The sequence below is a fragment of the Marmota marmota genome, unplaced genomic scaffold, assembly GCF_001458135.2.
Source record: "Marmota marmota marmota unplaced genomic scaffold, marMar, whole genome shotgun sequence".
NCBI lineage: Eukaryota > Metazoa > Chordata > Mammalia > Rodentia > Sciuridae > Marmota > Marmota marmota.
In genome coordinates, this window is record NW_025999853.1 from 27,647,214 (window position 1) to 27,674,430 (window position 27,217).

The window sequence follows — 27,217 nt, forward strand, 5'->3', positions numbered from 1 at the left end:
TTGATATAAAGAGAGCAACTAAGAACAGAACAGGGAGGAAGAGCATGAGGAAAAGATTAACATTAAACAAAGACGAGTGGGGGGAGAGAAAGCAGAGAGAAGGGAAAGCATATGGAAATGGTAGGAGACCCTCAATGTTACACAAAATTACATATAAGAGGTTGTGAGGGGAAAGGGGGGGACAAGGGAGAGAATTGAACAACAGCAGATGAGGTAGAGAGCGAAGATGGGAGGGGAGGGGAGGGTGGATAGTAGGGGATAGGAAAAGTAGCAGAATACAACAGTCACTAATATACCATTATGTAAAAATGTGAGTGTGTAACCGATGTGATTCTGCAATTTGTATTTGGGGTAAAAAAGGGAGTTCATAACCCAATTGAGTCAAATGTATGAAAGATGATATATCATGAGCTTTGTAATGTTTTGAACAACCAATACAAAAAATAAATTTTAAAAAAAGAATGCTATTAGAAGAATTTTCTTCTTAGATACTCTTGGAATTCCATTTTGCTATCTAATGCAAATCCATTTTGAGTCTAAATCACATAAACATATTGTATTTTGATGCATCTGAGCCCTGTTAAGCTGCAATACACTTGAAAGTATCTTGACAATATTATGAGACAACATGAAATTGCCTCTTACTTTACATTTACATAATCTCTTGATGACTTTCATTGAACTTCTCTTCTATTATCTTCTGCCACTCCCCTCTATAGTTGCTTTCTGCCTCTATAGTATGTCTTCTATTCTGTCTCCTCACAGTATAGCTAAGAATAGCCTACAAAGCTCTATCAGTACTTTTTCTTTTAATTCTCCAGTGAGTTCTTCAATAGCTAGTTGAAGCAGTATCCACATCTAATTAACCTGATGGGCATTTGGAAAGCTTTCAGATTCATATAGCTTCCTATATGGATAACTAATTTTCTCCATGTACAAATCCTGCACAGTTTTCCATCCATCCAAGTTTTCCAACTCCCCATAGATCTTTTTTACTCATGGAGTCTGCAAACATTTGACAATTCATAAATATTTCTAGAATACCTTCTATTTGTCAGCTTGTGGCCTAAGAATGGGCAAATAATAGGTATAATTCCTGATCTCAAAACACTCAGTATCAAAATGGGTAGTGAAAATACTAACATACAATTGGGGTAGAGTTATAATTTTATGTCATGAAGAATTCATGAAGAAGTAAATTCTTACTTCTCTGAGAGGGTGTGGTCCTAGAATCCATTCTAAAGACCTAAAATGAATAAGTGTTCAACAAGGCGAAAGGGCAACCCAAGTGTGTATAAAAACTCATAGCCAAAGTGGTAAATGTGTGACTGACTGAATGAAAGCCTTTCAGTACATTAGAGCATGGAGTATGAGTATGAAGATATATTTAATGCAGATCGTATTGGACTAAGTACTTCACAGCACATATGCACTGTAAGGTAAGTCTTTTTACCCAGCCCTTCCTTATAGAAATAGTGAATGAGTTGTAGGTTAAGTAACTTGTACAGGATCACACAACCAGCAAAACTAAAAGGGCCAATATTTATCCTTGGCTTTTCAAGAATATTTAAGGAACATCATGCTTCATGCTTCTTGGGATGACTTCCCAAATAAAATACTTGTACTCAATTATTTATCTCAGGGTTTGTTTTCATAATATCTTAAACTTAGATTTAAAAGGATAATATAGATGAAAAGTTTATTTAAATAAGCAAATTTATACAATGTATGCCTGCTTCTAGCATATTTTAAGAGCTTGATAAATTATTATTATTTCATTATAGTCTTACTACTTTCTTCTTTATCTTTTACTAGAATGTGATTTTCATGAGAGAAGCACCTTCTCTGCATTTTCCCGAACAGTGTCTGAGCTCAGAACAGTAATCAAATTCATTAAATAAATTAATCCATACATCTTAAATCTTTGATAAATTCTAAAATTTGAGATATAAAAGTTGGTTGTGGTGGTATGGGCCTGTAACCCAATGATTCAGGAGGCTGAAGCAGGAGGGTCACAAATTTGAGGCCAACCTCAAAAAATTAGTGATACCCTCAGCAACTTAGTAAGACCCTATCACAAAATAAATAAATAAATAAATAAGGATTGGGGATAGAGCTTAATGGTAATACACCTACTGGGTTCAATCCCCAGTACAGAGAGAAAGAGAGAGAGAGAGATCATATAGTTTCCAAGGTATCAACTTTCACCAATACCTCCGCTATTTTAGGGAGAACATTTTACATCATTTGAGGAACTCATTGAAACTTTTTTAATGGATTTTAAACATTTATTTTCAACTGTAATTTACATTTTTGAACCCTCTGCCTGGAAAGTTCTTCTTTCAGGTATCCTCATTGGTTGTTTCCTCTTGTTTTCAAATCCATACTCAGAAATCACTTCATTCCTACATAAATTATACTTCCCAGTGTCTTTCCCTTGTTTTAATTATTATCCTTTAAAATGTGCTCTACTTATTTTTGTTTATATTTTTTTCTCCTACAACAAGAATGAAATTTTCATTAGGACAAGAATTTCTTCCCTTTTCTTCTCATTGTTTCTCTAATACCTAGTAAGTTATCAGTGTTCAATAGCTGCATGAGAAAGGAACTGATCTATCCAGATGTCAAAGAAAACAGTAATTCAAAGGCAAAGAGACAGAAGAGTCTGGCATAAGAGCTAGAAGTGTCACGAATATAATCCAGGAGAAAAATAAATGAAGGTTCAGAAATTTTCCAGATGGGAAGACTGGTCACCAAGACCACCGGTAGTCTATTGTATGGAGTTAGAAATTGATAACAGCCCAAAACAACCTGATAGAGACAAAGACAAGAATGAAACTTGGAAGACTATCTTGGAAATACATGGATTTTTGGACTGCCCAGAAGTAATGGGTCAGGTGTCAGAAGCTTGATAAGCAACCAAGAAACACAAATAAGGATCAGGACAAAGAAAAAAAAAAAACAGAAAGAAGCACAGAGAATCCAAGTTTGAGTTTGAACACTTTAGCTTTGCTAGTCAATCAGTCCTCCATCATCTCTCAGATATCTGTATACATATATAGATTTGTTTTCCCTTGGTAACCTAGAGTACTATGAATACAAAGTACTAGGAATACAATGATCCTGTGCTCTTCTATCCACCCAAAATGTCTTCTGCCTTCTGCTATTATCTTCTCAGTGAATTCTTAGATATTCTGCAAAATCTCCATTTACATATTTCATATTATTTGTTGCCTTAAATGTTCTCTAATGCATTTGCAAGGACACTGTTTTTTGAAAGTGAAAGAAAAAACATTCTAAATTAATATTGGTATGTAATACGTATTCTGGTTTCATATTATTAATGCCATAGGTAGAGGGGAATTAAGAGTGGCTAGAATAAGGAGCCAAAATAGTTATTCAGGGATCCATCTCTTTTACACCTATTTTATTCATATATAGGAATATTTATTCATATATAGGAATTCTACCAGCTTATCTTCCATACCAGATAGGGAGAATCCCCTTTCCCCAACCTCAATTCATCCAGAAGCATTTGAAGAACTCCAATTGTCCTAGCTTGGATCATGTGCCCACCTATTTTTCATGAGCCATTGACTCCTTGATTGAAAATCTTGCTGAGATTGAAATAGGAAAGGAAATTTCTCGAATATATAAGCTATTGTTACCAAGAAAAAATGTGAAGAGATGTTGGATTAAAAGACACTTGATTATTGCTGGCTCATCAGTTAAAGTAATTTTAGAAACTTTCTCTTGAACAGAGTTCCATAAGCCACGAGTGTATTAATACCCCCGCAAAATGCACACAAAACTTTGCTTATATGTGAATCTGTCCAGGGAAGGGTCCAACCTTTGATTACAAAGGGTTCCAGGGTGAGAAGATATCTGTTCTTGAAAAGGACAGTGAGGATGCAGACCTACTTCAGTATTCTAGTCAGGTTGTATGGGCTTCTTCTCCAGTTCTTCTTCTTCAGTTCTTATTAGCTTCCCTTGATTTAACACAGCATAAATGCAAATGCAGAACCTTGTGAGTCACTGTTATAATGCAGAAAGTTCAAATCTATGGAATTAACTTTTATTTCATTCCTACTTAGTTCTTGTCAGTCCATTTGTGCTGATGTAACAAAATGTCTGAGACTGGGTAATGTATAAACTGTAGAAACTCGCTTCTTACAATACTGGATTTTAGGAAGCCCAGGAGTAAAGGTATAGCAAGTTCAGTATCTGGTGATGGCCTAGTCTGTTTTTAAGATGGCACCTTGAAAGTTCTGTCCTCACATAGTAAAAAGGGATAGAAAAGGCAAATTAGTCTAGCTATTTCCCTCAATCCATTTTATAAAGGATATTAATCCTATTTAGGAAGTCAGAGTTCTCATGACTTAAATCTCCTCCTGAAGTCCTCACCTCTTAATACTATCACATTGCATCTTGAGTGTCAACATATTTGGGATGATACATTCAAACTGTAGTAATTCTTTTCATTTATCTAACTTTATGTTAGTTTAATCATCTTTAAAAATATGAATAGTACCTCTTTCTCGGATAAAGGTAGTTTAGTGCTTGTACATAGTGGATTTTGAGTGCTTTTTGAAAATTTGGAAGAACTGTGTAATGGGGCTTATGTAGAAGTGGTTCCTCTCACTTGCTGTCATCCTACTGAAGGACACAATGTTGTTTAGCAGTAAGGATGCAGACCTACTGCAGTATTCTAGTCAGGTTGCATGTGCCCTCCCTCTGATAGCTTTCCCCATCAGTGAGAGCTCACAGAACGTGTTGAGACCATTATCCACTTTTTATTCTGTTTGTAGTTCCCAGTTGACTTTTCAGCCTTCTCCTGTGTCCAATTCTCCTGGAATAATTTTCTCAAGAGGCCTGTACTACCTCTAACACCTGTGATTTGGAGGTGACCAGTGACCTTCTCACTCTTAGAACATGTTGACGAGATAGCTGAACCCCCAAAGTTAAATTACTAGGAGAGAATCCCTCACTTCCTCCAGAGTAAAAAGGAGAATCAGCTAGTAACAATTAAATGCTGAAGCTTTGCTTTCATAACTACTCAGAATAATTTGTTATTGGAGAAAGTGGAGCAGGATAGAATCATATTAGAGTGATAGAGAACATAGAATAGAGTACCTTGTTCTCTTGTTTGGAAAGATTCTTTTTTTTAACTTGACTTATTTTAAAAAGTTTGCATGTTAGTGTCTGAAAACTATGTCTTTCTTGGAATTAACTGACACACACAAACACACACATATACACTTGGGAAAAAATTAATTAAGTTTATAACTTTTTAACAGTGACATAATCATGCTTGTGCATGGTATTTTCTCAATGAATTTAGTGTTTTCATTTTTTTTAAATAGGGATATTAATTAATCTTTTCAATAATTCAGCAAAATTTTATAGATGGCTTCCCTTTTCTGTTTTCCTTTTAGGATCTAGAACATAGTTAGAATTTATCAAATTAGTTAGAATTTATCTAATTTCCATATTAGACAAGTGGAAATTCATCAGTTAACTGAAAGTTAAATTTTTTGTATGAATGTTTTATAAAATGGTCTTGCTTCATTTCTAAGTAGATTAAATACTAGAAGAAAATGCATAGAATTTTTTAATGTACTGATACTTTTGTCTTAACACATCTATTAAGCCATGGATGTTATCTTGTAGAATGTTGGTACATAATGGTTACATTTTTTAAAAATTCATCAAAACATTTCACTGAATCAATAGTAACATATTTTGCACAACAGGCAATATGTTAAAGTCACATGAAATGCTTTTTTCAGAATCTTTTTCATTACTTTTTTTTCCTTTGATGTAACCCATTTTCATGTTACCCAATATAAAAGGAATGTCTGAAGTTTCTCATGCACTCAAAATCTTTTTCTGTTGTTACTCAATGAATTAATTAGATTTACATTCGTTATTTTCATTGCCATTCATTAATTCAGTGAACATATTTTATTGAATAGCCTGCATATAAAAATGTGGCTGTTTCATATGAAAATTTTATTTTCAGTAAATTATACCTTTGAAAATGAGTTACCCATGTGGTATTATTAGGACTTCTGCAAGCTGCATAAACAAGCAAAGTGAACTAAATAAAGGAATAAAATATTTCATTTTAATAAATGCTATAGACTCATATAAAATAAACAGGAAAGTATTGTGAGAAGTGTTATCTGACGAGGAGCATTGTCTCTGAGGGGAGTTATTTCAGCTGAGTTTTGAACACTGGGATATTGTCAGCTCTGACAGAAAAAAATGGCTCCGGTAAAAAGACAAAGGAGTTCCTTAGTTCCGGGGAAGATAGTTCCAGGTATGTTTCAGGAATAAAAAGAGGCTAGTGTTCCCAAATAAAAGGGATCATATAGGATAGTATAGAACTTGTAATTAGTTTCAATATAAGCTAAATAAGTTGGGAAAACATTGTAGATTTTTAGGAAGCTGAAAGGTAAGGATCCTAACTTCCAGATAAGGATGCACTTGGTGGCTTTGTGGATAACAGGTTATATATTTGCAAGAATGAGAGTGAAGGAACCAATTATTTGGTGATTGCAGTGCTACAAGAGAGAGAACGTTCACATAGCTATTCTTGATTATGTGATGATCTGCCCTGATGAAATGACAGGCTATGTGTTCAGATGCCAGGAGTCATGTGTAAGTTCACTTGACCTCAGAGGCACATTTTGGCAGATTCAGGTACTAAAGTATTGGCTGACAGCAACACCACAAATACCCAACCTCTTGATGTCCTTAACATTATTTAGTAATTATTTATGTGTGTGATACGTTGGCCTCATCATTTCAAATATTAGATCAATTTTATATGTTTTGATACCTATTGTGGATTATATCAGTATCATTTATTGTATTTTAAATACCACAAATTGATCTATCCTAGATCAAATGCTATTTTTTTAGTTGATAAAATAATAACATTTGTTGTGAAATAAATTATGACATTAACATAAAGAAAAATGTTTTGAAATTATGTGTCTACAAAAAAATCTATTTTAAAATACAATCTTAAAAGGGTCAGAATACTTCACTGTGTATATTGCTAATCTCCTGTATACTACAACTACTTGAGAACCTATTTCTTAGTTGAAATAATCATGTCTTTAAAATTGAGCTGGAAATTGCAAAAATTAATTGCTTCTGAAATATTTTGCAGAAAAAGAAAACTTAGATGAGAAATGCTAAGTTAATGGACAATAAAATATAGTTGAGACAAATTTAATTCTAAATTCTCATGATAGTGTTACAAAATTATTTAAATCCAGCTTCTGTATTTGCTTGTTTTTAAATTGCAAATGTGCTACCACTGCAGGATAAACAATTATGACCATAATTAAACTTCAATCTTCAATCTTTTCATTTATGTTTCTTACATACTTTGAAAGTAAAGACAATAAGCCTTTTTATGAAATCTCACAAATTAATTTCAAAAGTAATTTCAGAATCAACTACACATGGGTCAGATCAACATCTTCCTTTAGATACGCTTCCACCTAGGTAAATGTTTTGATTAGAAAGTATTTCTTACATACATTTCACAAAGCTTTAATCTTTTCGCAGGAGAGGTTTTATGAATTCTCATTATTTAAAACACTGGTCTAAATTTTTAAAATATTTTTGAAATAATATGAGTAAAACTTAATGTTTAGTTTTTGACCATTTATTACTATTCATTAGTTATTAACCACAAACAATTCAATTTTTTTAGTCTGTTTAAGTTTTAAAGGAATAATGTTTTTATTTTGCAGATTGTTGCCTTGCGGGAGCAAAATGTTCATATACAAAGAAAAATGGCGTCAAGTGAGGGATCCACAGAGTCAGAGCATCTTGAGGGGATGGAACCTGGCCAGAAAGTCCACGAAAAGGTCTGACACATGAGACATACTCTTCCATAATAATTTTTACTTGCTATATATAATTTGACAGGGACTTGGGGTATAAAAATCATGTCAAGAACATTCTTTAATTTTGATTTTTTTTGTTCAAAGGTTTATGGGGATTTCCCACCTCACTTATTATTAGTTTGATTATTTTAAAAATAATACATATGTGTAAGTATTGTCTGTACTTATGAATATACATATTTAAATTTTTCTTTACTTACTCTTAATTTGATTCTTTTCAAAATAATTCAAGTATACAATTGAATTTATATATAATAAATATATAAAATATACAATTATTTTATTTTATTTTTATTTTTTGCAATCCTGGGATTGAATCAGGGGCACTGTACCACAGAGCTATATCTCCAGTGCTTTTTCTTCTTTATTTTGAGGCAGGATCCTGCTAAGTTGCTCAGACTAGCCTTGAACTTGCAATCTTCTTGCCTCAGCTTCTCAGGTAGCCTGGATTATAGACATGCACCGTGGTACACTGCTATAAAGTATACAATCCAAAGTGTGTGTGTGTGTGTGTGTGTATTTATACACATGCACACATATATATGAAAATTATATATATATATATATACTCAGAACTATTTAAAATGCAATAGCAGTGGTTGAATTATCAAGTATTTTAAGTGCTATTATGTATAATTGGTGAGTAATCTATTGTTTATCACTGCAAAAACTTTTTGGTAACCTCTTATTTGACTTGGTATTTTCCTTGTTTTGTTCTGGAAAAACAAACAAGGCCACTAGCAAAAGACCTTTTCTGTGCTAAATTTGTTTCCAATGTAAGAAGAAGGAGGTAAATCACTTGTAGGTCTGCAATTAGATGAAAATTCCTCATAAATTTGCATATCAGATGTTTGGAACTCACAACACTCTCCAAAAGTATTTGCCTGTGACAAGCTATTACTCTGGATGTCAAGTTCCCTTAATCATTAAGCCCACATGAGTCAGGTAGCTAAATTGGTATAATTGTGACCATCAAGAGATTCTAAAACCTAGAGATTAAGAAAAAAGTGACTGTAAAACAAAGCAAGTGGCATTTGGTTTCTTATCAAAAACTAAATTGGACATTTCCTCCCTTATGCTTTTGAAACAAATGGAAGAGCTTCTTGTGTTTCCTCCTTCACGTACAAGTACAAGGGAAACTGAGTAAACTAGACTAATTTCCACAGATGGGCTTCAATTATGGTGGCTGAGAAATAAACAGATTCTCATTGAAGACTTCACTCTTTTGGCCTTTATCCATGAGTTTTATAGAAATCCAAGCTAAGTGTTAAATATTAACTGCAACTGTAGAGTCAGATTTTATAAGCTATGTCTGAGATTAGAAAAAAAAGTATCTTTCTTTTCTTCAGTTACATAAACTAATATTAGTTCAGTCAACATATTAGCAAGACAGACAAAACATTTGCACTTAGAACAAAATTTAGGAAAACCATCATGAGCATTTCCATTGCTGTTTTGCTTAAATTATGTCATCAGTAACTGACTGTTGTTGCTCTCCTCAGATAATTAGAGAATCCCATTGATTTGGATATGATATGGGCTTCAGGTTCTAGCCTTTCTCATAGACATTTACAACATATTGTTTTCTAAAACACTCTGTGCAACTCCAGTTCATAATTGAAAACGAGTCTTTCTCAAGTGTAAAGAACTTGAGATCTTGTCTATCCACTAATAAACTACTTGATCCCTAAGCATTCTTGTAGGACTCCTTACAGATGGGGAGAAAGGAAAGCTCATTTAAATTTTTCAGATATTGTTGTGTTGCAGTCTACAATAGATAGCATATAGGATGCTACATGCCATCATGGGTGCAGTAAGCTATATCATCTACTGGGGTGTGAGTACACTCTATAGAGTTCACTTGAAAATATTTTCTCATGATGCATGACTCAGAACATATCATCATCTTGCAGTGACACATGGCAATGCTGTTTTTCAAGATACAGCCCCTAATGTATCCAAACATTACAGAATGCAAGATTATTTCTATCAGATTAGTTTTATGGTTCTGTTTACAGAATCAGAACCAACATTTCTGTATACTTTGTTTTCGTCTCTTTTGGACTTCATAGATACAAGTGTACACATGAAAGATGCTGAATCATTGGTGACCTAAAGCATTTGTCTGTAACTTTTTTTGCATTCCAATTCTTGATGAAGGCATTTCAACCAACAAAGAAGAGAAATTCTGGACCACTGCTCACACACTCATTCTTTGTGTGGGTATAACTAAAGTCTTTAAACATTGTGATGATTGATATTCATTTTTTTATGTTCCCTTATTGCAGTATGATTTCCAGGTTTTTAGAAATAATGGTATACTCTTATTAATACCATGCTCATATCCCTCAATATAATCTAAAATTATATACAAGATGCTGTGAAATATTTACTCTAAAGATATCTACATTTCAATTCATATTATTCCTGTAATTAATTTCTCAGGATGATTCATTTTATATCACATTTCTTAACCTGACATAATTTAAAGGTTATCACCTAATATTTTATTGAGAACATTTTAAAGGTACAGTTAAACAGAGGAAAATAGGTTATTATTTAGGTGAGTATCTATATAATAAAGCTTATCACTATAGGATAACTCTAGTATTAATGTGCAAATTGCAAAGCTGGTGTGCAGGAGGGAAATGCAAAACTATTGTTAGATTTATGGAACTTTCAGAATGTGACCAATCCTAGTCACAAGGATTACCCTTTTTTGAGGCAATAAAATTACTTAAATTACATAGTCAGGGTAAGTTGTTAGCCAACAAGAGATTGTTTTTTATCAGTGGCTTGAGAACTTTGTTGACAAAATAGTTGACAAAAATAGTCTCATAAAAACACCCTCTGAAATAGCTCTTATTATTCATGAAAAGACCTATAATTATTAATACTTTTAAAACAAAAACAATAAAAATAATAAGCTTAACTGAAACTGCAGAAGTTTAATTGATTTTTGCATGACCTTAAACTTCTTTGTTTTAGAGGAATATAAATAGTAATAAAATAATGAAAATTTTCAAAGCACGGAATTTTACCTTGTTCAGAACTGGGCTCAATAATCTTTTTTCTGTTGTTTTCTGAAGGGAGTTAATTTGAAAATTTTCAAAATAAACATACTGCTCTTGTAAAAGAGATAATAATGCTCACCTTCACAATTCTGTACTTCCAATTTTATACCTCAGCTGCAAATATTTGCTAAGTGATATGGATCAATAGAATATTAGACAATGGTTGAGATTCAGAAGACATAGCACCTGTAATAAATTTGGTAAGAATCTACAATGACACATAAAGATGCCTGAAGGGTTATTACAAAATATAACAAATGTGATATCAAAAAGATAATAGAGTTTAGAAGAAATATTACAAGATATTAGAGGTTAAGATAAAAGCATAAGGAGTCAACCATATGAAAAAGCTTCAGGAGTTTTTTTTTTAACTTTATTTTTATTTTATTTTTATGTGGTGCTGAGGATCAAACCCAGCACCCAGCATGAGCTAGCCAAGCGCTCTACCTCTGAGCTACAGCCTCAACCCCAGCTTCAGGAGTTTTTGAAGCAAAGAAAACACTGATGCAGGTGAACTAAGGCTGGAAATGTACTCTGTTGTTCTCTGGGAAAGAAGAATGTCAGGGTGACTGGAATCTAGTGATCAAGGTAGAGAACAGCTGGAGACTGAACACAACAGTTAGAAAATACCAGATCATTTAAATTCTTGTCAGTTCTGGTAAGGAGTCCAATTTTATTCAGTGCACAATGGAAAGACATGGAAGTATTTTAGGCAAGGAATTATATATATATTAATTACATATTATTTTTTTTAAAAAATCATTAGCTCTACATTTGTGTATATATATATTTTTTGCATATCTGTAGGTAAATGTTTTCCTTTAATTTTTCAGATAAGGAAACAGAGAGGAAATGGCTTGTCTGGAGCAAATTATCTCACCTCCAGATGATATCATACTCTCACACTCCTTCACTTCAGGAAATGTATTCTTTCATAATTATACATATTCTTTTGTTTTCTAGAGTTGACTGTTTTATTCTGTTCAAGAATCTATCTTAATAAATAAATTATTTTATTACTTTCCCTCACAACTTCTAAGTAGTTTTTACTCTGAATAGACCCTCTAAGGAAATGTCATTTAAAATACTTGACCATTGTGAGTGTGGCTCTTAAACCTGGACAAGAGGGGCCCATGACTTACGGCCACAATTTAGTGAGCCTTGCTCTAGCCATCTATGTCCTTCTGTACAGGATGAGGAGTGCATGGGACCAAGGGGAACTTCACAACTATGAACTACCCTCTACTCCTTCCTCACTGTGTGCCAGGTACCTGGAAGCCCAGAATCCTTGATCAAACAGATGTTAGATTACCTCTAAGGTCCTTGTGGGCTTCTTCCAAAGAGCCACTTCAGTGGTCTGCATGCTTCCCAGTGCATCACCCCCTAGATCGAAAGTGTTCCAAGCAGTTCCAATTGCTGGGGTTACTGAAGATTTGAAAGCACTGGCTGAAGCATTGACCCTATAATGGGGCAAAACTGATGAGTACTCTGGAAGGAACTGAGGCTAGGAAGAGAGTGGCAGAAGGTTACAGTGCAGGAGCCGTATTTGGGTGACAAAGTTTTGTGTGTAATTTCATAGAGTTGAGAAGTATTTATTAAAATCTGGTCTAACAGTCGAATTTAATGTGTGTTGTCAAGAAAGATAATAGAATATATCTATATTTGATTGATTGTTAGCTTGACTTATAATTGTTAGATATTTAGATTAACCCATGTGAACCTCTTAGTTCTTTTGCCCTCAGATTTAAAATCACTAGGGACCCACCTGTCTGCTACCCACCATAATAAATACAATTTAATTTCAGTTCTTTACCATGAATGAATTTATTCAATGTGTCAATATGTACGTATACATTTGTGTTTATGTATATGTAAAACTGAAACAGAACTTTCATAAAATCATTACACTTAGGTATATGTAATGCATTTTTTATAGTTCTTATATGTTAGTTACTGAGGGACTATTTTGGTTCTTCACAAAACTAACAGTGGAGAAGGCTGTTGATGTTCCAGTGACTGAATTATACATGTAACATAGGCTTAGCATGTTGGATGAGGGCTTCCCAGGCTGGCTGGCCTCTTCTCACTTTTCAGGCCACTCTACTTTATCATTCCTACTTCGAACTTAAATATTCTGAAAGAACCAAGCTGACTCTTTCCTTTTTAAGAAATGTTTGGTTGTCACATGACAATCATATATGCTTATGGGGTAGAGTGTGATGTTTCAATACACATATACATTGTGTAATGATCAAACCAGGATGATTGGCATACTCAGCACCTTAAACATTTATCATTTATTTAGTGACAACATTCAAAATCCTCTCTTCTACCTATATTAAGATCTATTATACTTTGCTTACTACAATTACCTTACTGTGCAATGAAACACCAGAACTTATTCCCTCTAACTATAACATTGTGCTAATTGACCAATCTCTCCTCTCCCCTCTCTCCTTCTGTCCCAAGTCTCTTTCAACTACCTTTCTACTCTCAACTTTCTACTCTCTATACTGAAACTTTTTCATATTTTATATGTGTGTTAGTCATTATTATATATATTCCTTACTACATGTCGGCTACTGCCACCAAAACTGAGCCTCGTCAGCAGTAGCTCATTTTATGCACTATTGTTTCTCTCTTATAGAGGTAGTTACCATTTGGATTTTTTTACATCTGGGTTGCACTACTTTTCTGTTCACAGATCCCCTATATTTCATTTTAGTTCCTAATAACACACACATAAAAAACCAACATATGTTTCTCTTTGATTCTTCAATTAAAATTTCAACAATGAAACCAACAGGAGAATGGGTTTATGAATTTGTCATCTTGGAAAGAGAAGGTACAGTCCTAGATACATAGACTGAATTGGCCCTGGAGGACTTATGATGGCTTCACAAAAACATCAAGAAGAGTCAAGATTAGGCCATCCTGTGGCTCATCCTTATATAATTTAATTTTTAATGTTGTCAAGCTTCAAGAGGAGAACTTAGTATGCAAAATTGCCAGAGATGGCCTTACTCTGCAGGATAGCAGCTCATGGCAGAATAAAGATTCTGCAGGGTATCCCTGGCTGGCTCCGGCCCTTTGAAGACTGGCAAATTATTCTTCCAACCTGTCTGGAAACTTCATTAACAAAGGAGCAAAAGCAAATAAGAACAAGAGAAATGACTTTAATAAAGACCCCTATGGCTTTCTAAAAGTACTTTTATATATGTTATATTTTTTGATTCTTATAATGCTTGTAGAGCAAACATTACTGGCTTAAAATTATATAACTGTGAACAGAGAGATTTGAGATGAATAAGTGTATAGTTATTAAAATTTACCTGTGGGTTTAAAAAGACAGCATATAAACTCATTGATTTCATGGATTTCAAAATAGAAGAGTATTTGCTTAAAACAAAGTCTTAAACTTGTTCCTGTGTCTAAGAGGCTAAAAGTGCTTATTTGATGATGAGATTTAAAATTATTTTCAAAAGTGAATGTTGGACAAAGAAAAATTTGCTATACTATTTGGATATCTTGTGTTACCATTTGTCCAAGTGTGTTTCTCTAGCAATTTTTACCATTCTTTCCTTTGTCATCAAATTTTCCTCTTTACCTATTCAATATAATTTACAAAATTCTTCTGACTTGATTTTTATAAAAAGGTCTCTTAGTCCCATGTCCCCTACCAGCATTTGTTGTGTCTTCTGTTGTCTTTGCAGCAATGCTCTGTCAAAAAGCTTGTCTACCCACTGTCTCCAATTGCTTTCTTTCCATTCTTTTGTAAAGTAATTCTGACATGGTCTTTGCCCTCCACTTCATAGAAACTAAATGGCCAGTTATAGTCATCACTAAATAGTCAGTTGTCAACCTGAGCCACGTCAGAAATAAAACAAATATATTAACTCTTACTGAGTTTATTGTTTAACTGTATGGAACACAGTAAATTATAACATTATAAATAAATTATATACTAATTTTTTTAGATTAGGTCATGATATTTAAACAAAAACTTAAGGAAAGTGGTGATGTTAGCTATGCAGATATCTGGAAGAAGGCACGAGCATGTCCAAAGTCAAGAGAATGTTAGTGTGGTTGGGGTGGAGCTGGTGATGAAGTCAGAAAAAACAGAACACCAGAGCAGGTACATCATTGTGTAAATGTGAAGCATGTGTTTGGATTCTGAACAGCTGATTGACATGTTCAGATGTATGTTGTATCTGATCTCTCCACAGCATTTGACATGGCTAATCACTCTTTCCTCTCTGATACACTTTCTTTACTTGCATTCTAGAAAACCACACTGTTTTTATCTTACCTACCAGTAGCTTTGTCTGTCTCCTTTCTTGGGTCATCCTCTTCTTCCCTGACTTCTTAATGTTGGAGTGTCCCAGGCCTCAATCCTCTTCATCTTCTCTATTTACACTGTCTCAGAAATTTCATTCAGTTTCATACAATTAAATACAATTCATCTGATAAACGATTATGAATCTTTACCCAATAACCAGTTAGAATCTAGAAGTCTACTGCACCACATGTTGAACATATTCACTTGTACATCTAAAAGACACTGCATATTTAAAGTGTCAAAAACTTATTTATATCCCCCCAAAACCTGCTTCATCTCCTTAATTTCAGGTTTTGGAAACTTTACCTTTCCAAATATTCTAACTATCTCTCACAGCCCACATCAAAATATAAAGAAATTCTGTTTGCTTTACTTTCAGAATATATTCAGAATCTGACCATTTTCCGCTAACTACTATAATCTTACCTCTATCATCTGTCACCTGGATTATTGAAATCCCATCTATCAGTTCCCTCTACGTCTCTCATGGCTCCTCTGAGGTCTATTTTCAACATGGTATGAATCAGAGTGATGTTTTAAGACAGACATCTGAACACATCAATCAGCTGTTCAAAAACTCAACACATGCTTCACATTTACCCAAAGCTGTACCTGCTCTGGCGTTCTGTGTTTTCTGACTTCATCACCAGCTCCACTCAGCCACACTGACATCCTGTTGACTTTGGACATACTCGTGCCTTGTTCCAGATATCTGCATGGCTAACGTTCTCACTTTGATTAAGTTTTTGTTTAAATGTCATAACGTACTCTAAAAAAATTTAGTTTATGATTTACTTATAGTATCTGTAATTTACTATCTTCCATACCGTTAAACAATAAGCTCCGTAAAAGTTAATGTATTTGTTTTATTCCTGATGTGGCTCAGGTCTTCAGAATAGTTCCTGAAACATGATAAGCACTTAATAAATACATTTAATGGATAAATAGTATATTGCATTGTTTCAACTAGTGAAACTTTATAAATCATGATTCTTAGAGCTTAATTGTAATTCCTAGAGCTTTTCAAATTTCATTTTTAAACCCTGTTGGCATTTTGATTGGAATTTCTTAAATTAGGCGAGTAATTTGTAGAGAAAAATCACTTCGGTGACCGACTGTTTTAATATTCAGGTATAAGGCTTATGGCTCCATTTATGTCATGCTTTATGTTTTTCAATAAAATTGATTAAATCTTATTTTTGGGGTCTTTCAGATTTTTATATTTATTACTTGGCATTATAGTTCATAGTTGCTATTATCTTTTTCTGCTATTTTCTTAATAAATTAATATTGGCATATAAATATGCTACAGATTTTTAAAAGTTGACATAGCATCCACCAAACTTTCTTACCAATTAGTTCTAAGAGGTTGCTGGGCTCTTTGCTTTTCTAATAGTTAGGAAAATAAAAAAAAAATGGTTTTATTCTCCTTTCTCTTCTTTGCCTGTTTTCACTTCTTTATTTCTTTTATGTTGGATAAGATTTTAATGCAATGTTGAGTTGAATGGATCAGAATGGCATGTTGACTTTACAAAGCCAGCTTCATGTAGTCAAGCTTAATAAAGCTTCAAACAATGTAGACTTTAATGATGATGCTGCTGAAGTTCTATCACGAATTGTATTGCTTATCATAGTAGCTGGTAGACAAGTTTTATCAGATGTAGAATTTCTCTTCCATTGCAAGTTTGTTAAGTTATTTTCAGAATAAGATTCACACATCTCTTAAAAGTAGCTGATTTCATTGACAGATATTCTGGTAGTAAACTATTTTTCTTTTTCTAAAGATAAGAAATTTAATTTTTACATTTTCACCATATGTATGTAAATTTCTCCAAAAGAAAAAAATTTCAAGTAGAAAAAAGATAAAACTCTTCAGTGCATGATTCATATTTATTATTATATCTATGACTAATACTTTACATATATAATTTTTATGACCTGATTAGAATACAGATAGGTTGAGCTTTCTTGAGACTAGCAAAAGTACAAGAGCCCAACTGATCCAAATGACTATAAACCTGGTAGTACTCTATTGGGACCACTCATCCTGAGATGGGGCCACTTATCCAAGAATACTGAAAACTTAAACAGGTCAAAGAGTCCAGTCCTTCTTCTAAATAATTCACAAAAAGAGAACTAGGAAATCTGATTAAGTAGCCAAGTGAGCAATCATTTTCTTAAATCTTAAACCCTCAAAGTGCCGCTCTTGAAAGCAGGTGTTCCTTCCAAATTAAATGCTGTCCATGCACCAATGCAATAACATTCACTGACATACAGGCCAAATGAAGCCATCTCATGCCAGTCTCTGGCCTGGTTCTAAAGTTCCAGCAGCAGTCATGATAACTCCTGCAACAGTATTCTTCTGGAATAATATTCCCATCCTTCAAGTTACACACTCTAAAGTTCAAGTTCAAACTTACGTTTGATGATTAGCCAGAAAGGTCTTTTAGATCCCACCACACAACACGCTGGGACCACCCCAAACTGGAATGTCAGGCGCAGGTCCCAGTTTATAACCTCTACCTCTCTCTTGGTATGTTTTCTTTGTGAACTCTCAGATCTACCTGTGATCTAGCCAATTGCTTTAGTCTGTCAGAAAGTAACTATAAACTTCATAATTGAAATGGGAACATTCTTGTTTTTCCCATTGCCTTGAAGTTTCCTGATAATTATGCCAAATAGCTTCCTCCTCCCCTCTCTCAGTATCACGCAGGCCCTAGGTTTGCAGGAATTGTGATTAGATGATCTATATGATATATAACAGACTGAAGGAATCAATGCAGAACTTAAAACAATTGAGAATTCTGTGATGGAAAACCTTGAATCAAAGACAAAATATCAGAACTGACTAATCAAATCTTGTCCTACAAATGGTTCTGATATTTGAGTATAAAAAAAAAGCACAATGAAAATAAATAAAAAGAGTCTAAGCAGACCTAAAGTATCCTAAGGTCATGACCCTGAAGCCCTGGTCTTCCCTAGTGTTTAAATGCTTTCTGGTTCCTAGAAATAGCTTGTTTGCTTGGCTTTTTTTTTCTTCCATATTATGTTACTTGCAGACAGGAGTCTTCACATTTCGAGTACCCAACCTAATATCTGGCATATTCTAGTAGCTAACCAGATTGTAAAGTTTTTATGTTTGTTTTTGTTTGTTTTTTCATACCAGGAATTGAATTCAGGGACACTCAACCACTGAGCCACATCCCTAGTCATATTTTATATTTTATTTAGAGACAGGGTCTCCATGAGTTGCACCTTGCTGTTGCTGAGGCTGGCTTTGAACTCTTCATCCTCCTGTCTGAGCTTCCCCAGTGCTGGGATTACAGGCATGGACCACAGCACCAGGCTTAGATTGTAAAGTTTTGATGGATGATTGAATTAATGGATAAATGACACAATGAATGAACAAAAGAGAAATATAAAAAGAAAAAATAACAAAGCAGAAAACAAAGTAGAAAAGACTTCTGGGAGCATGATACTAGAATCAGAATGCTTAGGTTCAGATCTTAATCTCATGATTTTCAAATAGTCTGACTTCAAGTAAAACATTTATACTTTTTGCTCTGATTTCCTTTACTGTATCCAACAGGTTATTAATGTGATTTAACAACCAAGTATACATCATGCACTTGTAATACTGCCTAGTGCATTGTCAGAACTTAATAAGGATTATCACAGTGTGGTAATTGTTATGAATGACACTGCCTTAGAAACAGACTATTAGACAGCTCTCTGTTCTTGGGTAGATAATCAATAAATGTTAGCCATTGTATTATTTGCATTGTTCTGATGAAATATATGATCTTCCTTGAGGACTTGAAAACAAAGCCAAATTTGAGAGTAAAATATTATAAAGAGCACAATGATCTGTAAGAAAAAGCAGAAAAATTTGCTGAGGCATCCCACTGGTTAAAGTCTTTTAAAGTCTCTCCTTAGTTCCAAGCCTAGTCAAGTTGTTATTCATAATGTTCCCTCTTAGACTTTATTCTCAGTCTGGGAAATCACTGATGGATTCAGTCATTCAGTTATTATATACTTTTATTTTATCTAATGCATTGCTGACTTATACTAACTTTATGATTCTAGATTTTTTATTATTTTTGTTAATATTTTTATACTTATGAATGTTTCCCATCTGGATTTTTGTTACTTATTTTTTAATTCAACATTTCTTTAGAACATCCTTTCTTTTTCCACAGAATAAAATATTTTTATAAGTCTATCCTCAAATCTATAGATTTTTCCCCAGTCCAGCAAATAACTATCAGTTCCAAATTGCTTATGTTAATCATTGCAAATCTTAGTTCAACTTCTTTGATCAGATAATTCGTTTTTTCTCTTGAACTATAAAATATTGTGGTATTTTTAAAATAGAATGGAACTGCTTAGTGTTTATTCATTAAGCACTGATAGGTTTTAGGTATAACTGTGCCTTTAATATATGAATTAAATGCATACTAAAATAAATTCTAAACTTCTACTCTGATCCCATCTATTGCTATTTTCTCTAGAAAGATCAATAAATTCTAAACTTCTACTCTGATCTCATCTATTGCTATTTTCTCTAGAAAGATCAATAAACCAGGAAAAGTAAAACATAAGAGAATAATGATCAGTAAGACAGAATTAAGGGCTTATGGTTTAGATGAGAAAAACTTGGAAAAGGAGATGTTAAAAACAAACAAATTAAGTTAGAAATATGTTTATAAAAAGAGTAAATTATCAGCTATCAAATAAAATAGTTCCAAAATTAATGTCAACTAAATATTATTTCAGCATAGGTAGTATTCATCTAACTGTAAAACATAGAATTAATGTAACTCCTAAGTCTTTTGGAACACCTTGTCAAGAAGTCCCCTGTTCTAGAGCTGAGGTTGTAGCTCAGTGGTAGAACGCTTGCCTAGCATGTGTGAGGCAGTAAGTTTGATTCTCAGCACTATATATATATATATATATATATATATATATATATATATATATATATAGAGAGAGAGAGAGAGAGAGAGAGAGAGAGAAAGATGAGTTTGATTCTCAGCACCACATATATAGAGAGAAAGAAAGAAAGAGAGAGAGAAAGAAAGAAAGAAAGAACAAAGAAAGAAAGAGAGAAAGAAGACTTTATTCCAGAGAAGAAATTAAGCATTAAGTTATATTAATTTGGTAATTTAAACTCTCTGCATATTCATGTTCTTCATGTTCAACATTTGAAATTTGAAAGATTATTCATCAATGCTTAATACACTCTTATCCTTTGGCAAAGTAAAAGAATAGTGTGCAGCCACTAACATATGTTTAAAACAAGCAATAAAAACTAAAGCAACATATAATTCAAAATGAAAATGGTCGCTTTACTAATTTCACTATACCACTGTTTTTCAAAGATATGGTATATGCTAAAGGTAGAAGTGGGATGAAAACATTTTAAAGAAAAAATTGTTTTGTAAAGGATTATCAAATACAAAAAAAGGCATTTCATATTTTTATTGTTTACCTGGTAAAATGTGAAAAGAACATATTTAAATTCCCAGTCTGATCTCATGAGAAGCCAGTATGTTGCTACATTGTTTCATTTATGGGGCTTTTATTCCCTCTATTTGATCTTTTTTTTCTTTTAATTTTTGTTCAGTTGTTGATTTACTTATATGTGGTATTGAGAATTGAACCTAGTGCCTCATACATGCTAGGCAAGCACTATACCAACTGAGTCACAACCCTAGCCCCCCTCTATTTGATCTTAAATATAGACTATCTATTTCTATCATATTATTTATTTTAATGTGAATTTGGAATAATAGTTTTCTAAAATTTACCCAACATTTTTATAAAGATATTTTACCCATAAAGGGTTTTTAAAACAAGTGGGGGTATTATCTTTTCTTTTATATTTGCCTTTTTCATAAATTTTATGTGAAGATAGCTAAGTATGTATTTCTATATTTAATTTCATTTTGGATGCTTATATTTTTCCTAAAATTCATCTCATTTATTCATAGAAACTTTCATTTTTCACTCATTCAACGAATACATTTTAAGTGCCTATATTATGGAAACTGCTGTTCTAGTCACAAGAGAAACCATCATATGACTCCTAAGCACTTGTGATACATCAAGGAAGGAATATATAGAGAGAGGTCCTTTCCTTCCTAGAGCTTGTGATTTGGCAAGATGGAGGAGGTTAGAAGTAATTTAACACCTTCTGTTTTATATGCATATATATATATATATATATATATATATATATATATATACAAATTTAACAAAGATACTTTCTATTTCATAATTATTAACTCTTATCTCAGTATCTACAAATCACTCAAATCAAATGCTGCCTAAAATAAATTTATTATAACTAAATAAACCTAAATTGTATATATACATTATTTAAGCCTATTATCTGACCCATAAAATAAACTACACCAACAATGTTATATCTCAATTATTATACCTTCCACTTGCCTATCATGAAAAATTCCTGAAATATTTACATGTAAACTAAAACATCTCAAACACTAATGCCTATTCTAATATAAACATAATACATAAATTAACATCCTTTACAAAAAGCCTGCTCACCTAAAACCCAACAAATACAGACTTATATATATATATATATCTTAAACAGTTCTAACACAATACATCCCAAAACACTTAACTGTGAGAAAACAATAATCCCAATGTGTAGAATTACACATGCAAGTATCCTCAGTAAGGAAGCCCTTTATATCAAACAGATCAAAAGGAGATAGCATCAAGTACACTATTACATGTATTTCATCATGCCTTGCTAAACCACACCCTCACAGGATACAGCATTGATTAAAATTAGGCATTATAAACAGAAGTTCAACTATGTTATTACTACATAGGGTTGGTAAATTTCATGCCAGCCACTGTGGTCATAGGTCATATATTAATCCAAATTAATAAAACACAGAATAAAATGTGTTTGAGATGCACCATAATAAGTTTAAGCTTTAGCTAAGGCCTAAAAATCCTCAGCTCTAATAAAAATAAATTCCTGATATGTGATATTTTATGTATAGATTCATATACATATATTTGTATATATGTAAATAATTTGTATTTAGAAGATGGTAAATCATAAAAAAAAAAAAAGGACAGTAATAAATACAAGGATCAAGGGTCCTGGGGAGAGAAAGGGTGGGGGACAGGTGCCTAGATGGTCAGAACTGGCCTCATTCATACAATTTGGACTTTCACTATGAGGATTACTAAAGAAAGAACATCCAGTAAGAAGAAAGAACTAAAGTGAAGACCTTATATAGAAGAGAGATTGACTTGTATGGTGAACAGTGAGTGTGGTTACCAGTGTGGCCAAAATGAGAGCAAATGAAAGAACAACAGGAAAGAGATCTTAGTGATAAAGGCATTGGGGAAGGAAAATGGATAGGGGACTCAAGCAAATGGTGGTAGTGATCATTGTTACTTATAAGAATTTTGCTTTTTCACTGAGTAGAATGAAAAACCATTGCAGAGTTCTGAGTAAGGACTTGATTTCACTACAATAGAATCACCTTGGGGCAATCTGGAGCTTCTTTAAGAATTAACATAAGACAGGGTTAGAAGCAAAGGACCTGTCAGGAGGCTTACAGTCAGTCCAAGTAGATGGCCCTGACAAAGTTGGCAAGAATCCAGGTCCTGAGAATCACATTCAGATATACTGTGAAAAGAAAACTAACAATATATTGAATAGACGATGATAAAAAGAAAGGATTCGTGAATGACTAGGTTTTGGGCCTGAGCAATTGGAAAGATGGCATTATCATCAATTGTGTTGGGAAGAAAAAGGTAAAACATATTTGGGATCAAATTGTAGGAATATATGCATTGATAGGTCACAATGAACATATGAATATGTAATATGGTAAGGTGAAAGTCCTTTCTGATAAGGTAACATTTGAAGACAGCTCTAAAAAGATGACCCCTCCAACTTCGCTTCCCACAGATGGGTAATCTGTAGAGAAAGAAATCAATTTCATAGTTGCCTAGGGCTTGGGGTGCAGTTGTAAGTGATTGCTAATGGTTAGGAGGTTTCTCTTTGGGGTGATGAAAATATTATGTTGATTATTGCATAATTCTGAGAGTATACAAAACTCTACTGATTTTTATACTTCTAAAGGGTGGATTTTATGGTTGGTGAGTTGAATCTCAATAAAGCTATTTAAAATAAGTACTTACCTTTAATTCAGTTATTTATTATATCAGTAAAAGAACAATAATTTATTTCAAAGGTGTGTCAAGATAGCAATAATTTGAAGCAAAAGCAAAAAAAATTTTTTCTAAAATATAAATCACAATTTTAATATGACATTTCTATCCTGAAATTATGAAATCATACAACAAGTTCTTTGAAAAATATGTTTTAGGTTATTTGAATAGATTAAAGATCACACATTTTTATGGTTTGGATGTGAGTTGTCCCCAAGAAGCTCATGTGTGAGACATGAAAAAAGGATTAGAGGAGAAATGATGGAGTTATGAGAGTCTGAATGCAGTGAATTAATTCTATGATGGACGTGAGTAGAAACTGAAGGCAGGTGGGGTGTGGCTGGAGGTAGGTCATTGGGAGCATGCCTTTGGGATACATATATATATATATGATATCTGGCCAGTAAAACTCTGTCACTGCTTTCTGATCTTCATGTGAGCTGCTTCCCTCCACCACACTCATCCACCATGAAATCTTGCCTCACCTCAAGCCCCAAGGAATGGAGACTGCTGTCTATGGATTGAGAACTCATGAACCCCTAAATAAACTTTTCCTCCTCTAATGTTGTTCTGATCTGATTTTTCAGTCACAGTGCCAAAAAAGCTGACTAAAACAGAAATTGGTATCAGGAGTAGGGCCATTGCCGTGACTAAACTGACCATGTGGTTCACAAGCATTTGGAGCTTTTTGGAATGGGTAGGAGCAATTCTGAGATGTGTAACAGTGCAAGCTGGAAATGCTATAGATTGTTGTATGTAAGTGGAACTTAAAGTCTGATTCTGGTGGGAGCTCAGAAGACCAGAATGCCAATGGGACTGTGGACAGTGAGGACAGAGCTCAAGATGTTCAGAGGAAAAGGAGGACACTAATGCTAATTAGACTAGAGGCTATTTCTATTATGACCTGGCTGAGAAGTTGTCTGCATTTTGTCCGTTTCCTGGGACTTTCTGTGATGCTGATTTTAAAAGCAAAGGACTTCTTAATCTGGTGGAAGAAATTTCTAGACAGCATAGCATTCGGGTGGTGGCACGGATATTGCTGGCAGCTTTTATCCAAGTTTATTGTAATATTCAAGAGCAGAAAGCAGAACAGAAAGATTTGAAAAACCTGGACTTGAAAGGTGAGAGAAGACTGGGACTAAGGAAGTTGCAGTTGTTAAAGACCTTACTGCCAGTAAAGATAAAGCTAAAGATTCTGCCCAGAGACAATAAGAAATATGGCTTCAGGGCATATTCAGGAGCTGGCAAGACCATACCCATCTCAGCCTCAAGAAAGTAAAAGTGAAATTCCTCTTGAGAAAAGACTAGTGGGGAATCCTTGCACGAGGAGGCCTGGGAAGTTTTTTCAACATGCTCAGTCACCCAGACACTTAGAGGCTGCTGCAGCCAGGGTCCCAGGGGGCTTTTGTATTATTCAAGATGGCAGGAGACCTCAAAGTCAACCATGCGGTGCTGCTTCTGCAGGAATGCAGGATGCTGGAGTTAGGGGATCATGGAAGATTCCACCAACATTTCAAAAGAAGGCCAGGCAAAGTTCACCAGGGTTGGTGTCCCTGAGGGCAGACCCTCAGAGGGCAAAGTATGGAGATGTCAGGAGGAAACCTAAGCTGCAGTGGAGACCCTGGAGCTTAAGAAATGCCAGTAACATGGACATTGTCCTAGGAAAGCTGCAGGAATCAAGCAGAGACTAGCCAACAGAAAGACCAGTTGGGCTGCAACCAATAAGGCCACAAGGATGGAACTACACAAGCCTATTGAACAGAATATCATCATGCCTGCCATCTGCCCCAGATGCTGGACATGGAGCTGTAGGACTTGTTTGCCCAGCTGGATTTCAATCTTGCTTTGGTCCTATCCCTTCTTTCAGTGCTGCTATTTTTGTGAGTGGAAATGTTTACTCTGTACCTTTATATATTGGATACTTGTAAATCACTTTTGAATTTTACAGGAACTCATGATGCAAGCATGCCCCGAGTCTGAGAGAAGACTTTGGACTTGAACTTTTGAGAAATCCTTGAACTGTTGAGACTATGGAGACTCTTGGAAATTTACTAAATGTATTTTGCAATGTGAGATAGTCATGAGCTTTTGGGGGCAAGGGCAAAATGTTGTGGTTTGAGTGTGGTGTCCCCCAAAACCTCGTGTAAGAGACCATGCAGAAAGCTTTAGAGGAGATATGATCGGGCTCTGAGAGCCTTAATCCAATCAGTACATAAATCCCATGTTGGGATTAGATGGGTGGAAGCTAATGGCAGGTAGGGTGTGGCTTAAGGTGGGTCTTTGGAGGCGTGCCTTTAGGATATATATATTTGGTATCTGGCAAGTGGAGTCCCTCTACTCTCTGATCCCATGTGAGCTGCTCCCCTGTACTACACTCTTCCACCATGATGTTCATTCTCACCATGAGCTCCAAGGAATGGAGCCTACTGTCTATGGATTGAGGCCTCTGAAACAGTGAGCCTCCAAATAAACTTTTCCTCCTCTAATATTATTCTGGTCAGGTCTTTTAGTCACAGTGGCGAAAAAGCTGATTAAAACATACATTGTTTAGGGATGGGAACATAGCTCTGTGGTGAAGTGCTTTCCCAGCTTGCATGAGGCCCTGGCTTTGATCCCCAACACTTCAAAAGAAAACAATTATACTTTAAAAAAACATAAATAGGGGGCTGTGGATGTGGCTCAAGCGGTAGCGCGCTCGCCTGGCATGCGTGCAGCCCGGGTTCGATCCACAGCACCACATACAAACAAAGATGTTGTGTCCGCCAAATACTAAAAAATAAATATTATAATTCTCTCTCTCTCTCCTTCTTTCTCCCCCTCTCTCCCTCTCTCTCCCTGTCTCTCCCTCTCTCTTAAAAAAAATAAATAAACAGTTATAAATACTTCAAGAAACAAATTGAGAAATCAAAAATATTTCCCTGAATTGTCCCAAATTTCAAAATACCATGAAGATCATGCAGCATACATCTGCTCCTTGAAGGAATTAAAGAGGTTAACATTTGAGAAGTGTTTTATTTTAGTTGCCTGATTACTGTTTATATTTAGTTAAATTCCTCTCACCTTAAGCCTATTAAATATATATACAATATTATACAAGATTTTAATGTACCACAGGTGCACAAAATTGCAATAACAATTTTTTTCTAATTAGAAAAATGAAATCATTCCAATTCATGGAAGAAATATTGTCATATATAAACACACATCATATATCTGTATATGTATATATACTCATTGTAGATAGATATGAATGTTTGGTATGTGTATATGAATGCTTGGTACTTATGTCTACTATACAGCATGTATGGTTTTAACCTGTTTATTTATTTATTCTGATTACAGGCAATATAGTAAAGGGTAGATGAACTGAGTTGGGAGCTCAAAGCTCTGCAGTTTAATTCACATCAAATTTATATGTAATTCCATAAGTCTTAGTTTTTCCAAAGTTCTAAAGGACTCTACAATTCTAACTGTAATTTTTTAATTATAAAAAATAATTTTATAACAGTTTTTTGTGTTCTTTTATTTTTTAAAAAGGATGTATTAATGTATAATTTACATACAATTAAATTACACAATACCATGAATGTTGACACACACACACACACATATATATATATATATATATATACATATATATATATATA

The 27,217-nt window shown here is 34.0% G+C and overlaps 1 protein-coding gene across 1 annotated transcript in view; it reads left to right on the forward strand.

The window, feature by feature from the left end:
- Ppfia2 (PTPRF interacting protein alpha 2) overlaps positions 1–27,217 on the forward strand; it is a 430,243-nt gene that overhangs the window by 297,650 nt on the left and 105,376 nt on the right. The window contains exon 7 of the mRNA XM_048808220.1: positions 7,773–7,889. Within this exon, the coding sequence (XP_048664177.1) occupies positions 7,773–7,889 (117 nt within the window). The remainder of the gene's footprint in view (positions 1–7,772; positions 7,890–27,217) is intronic.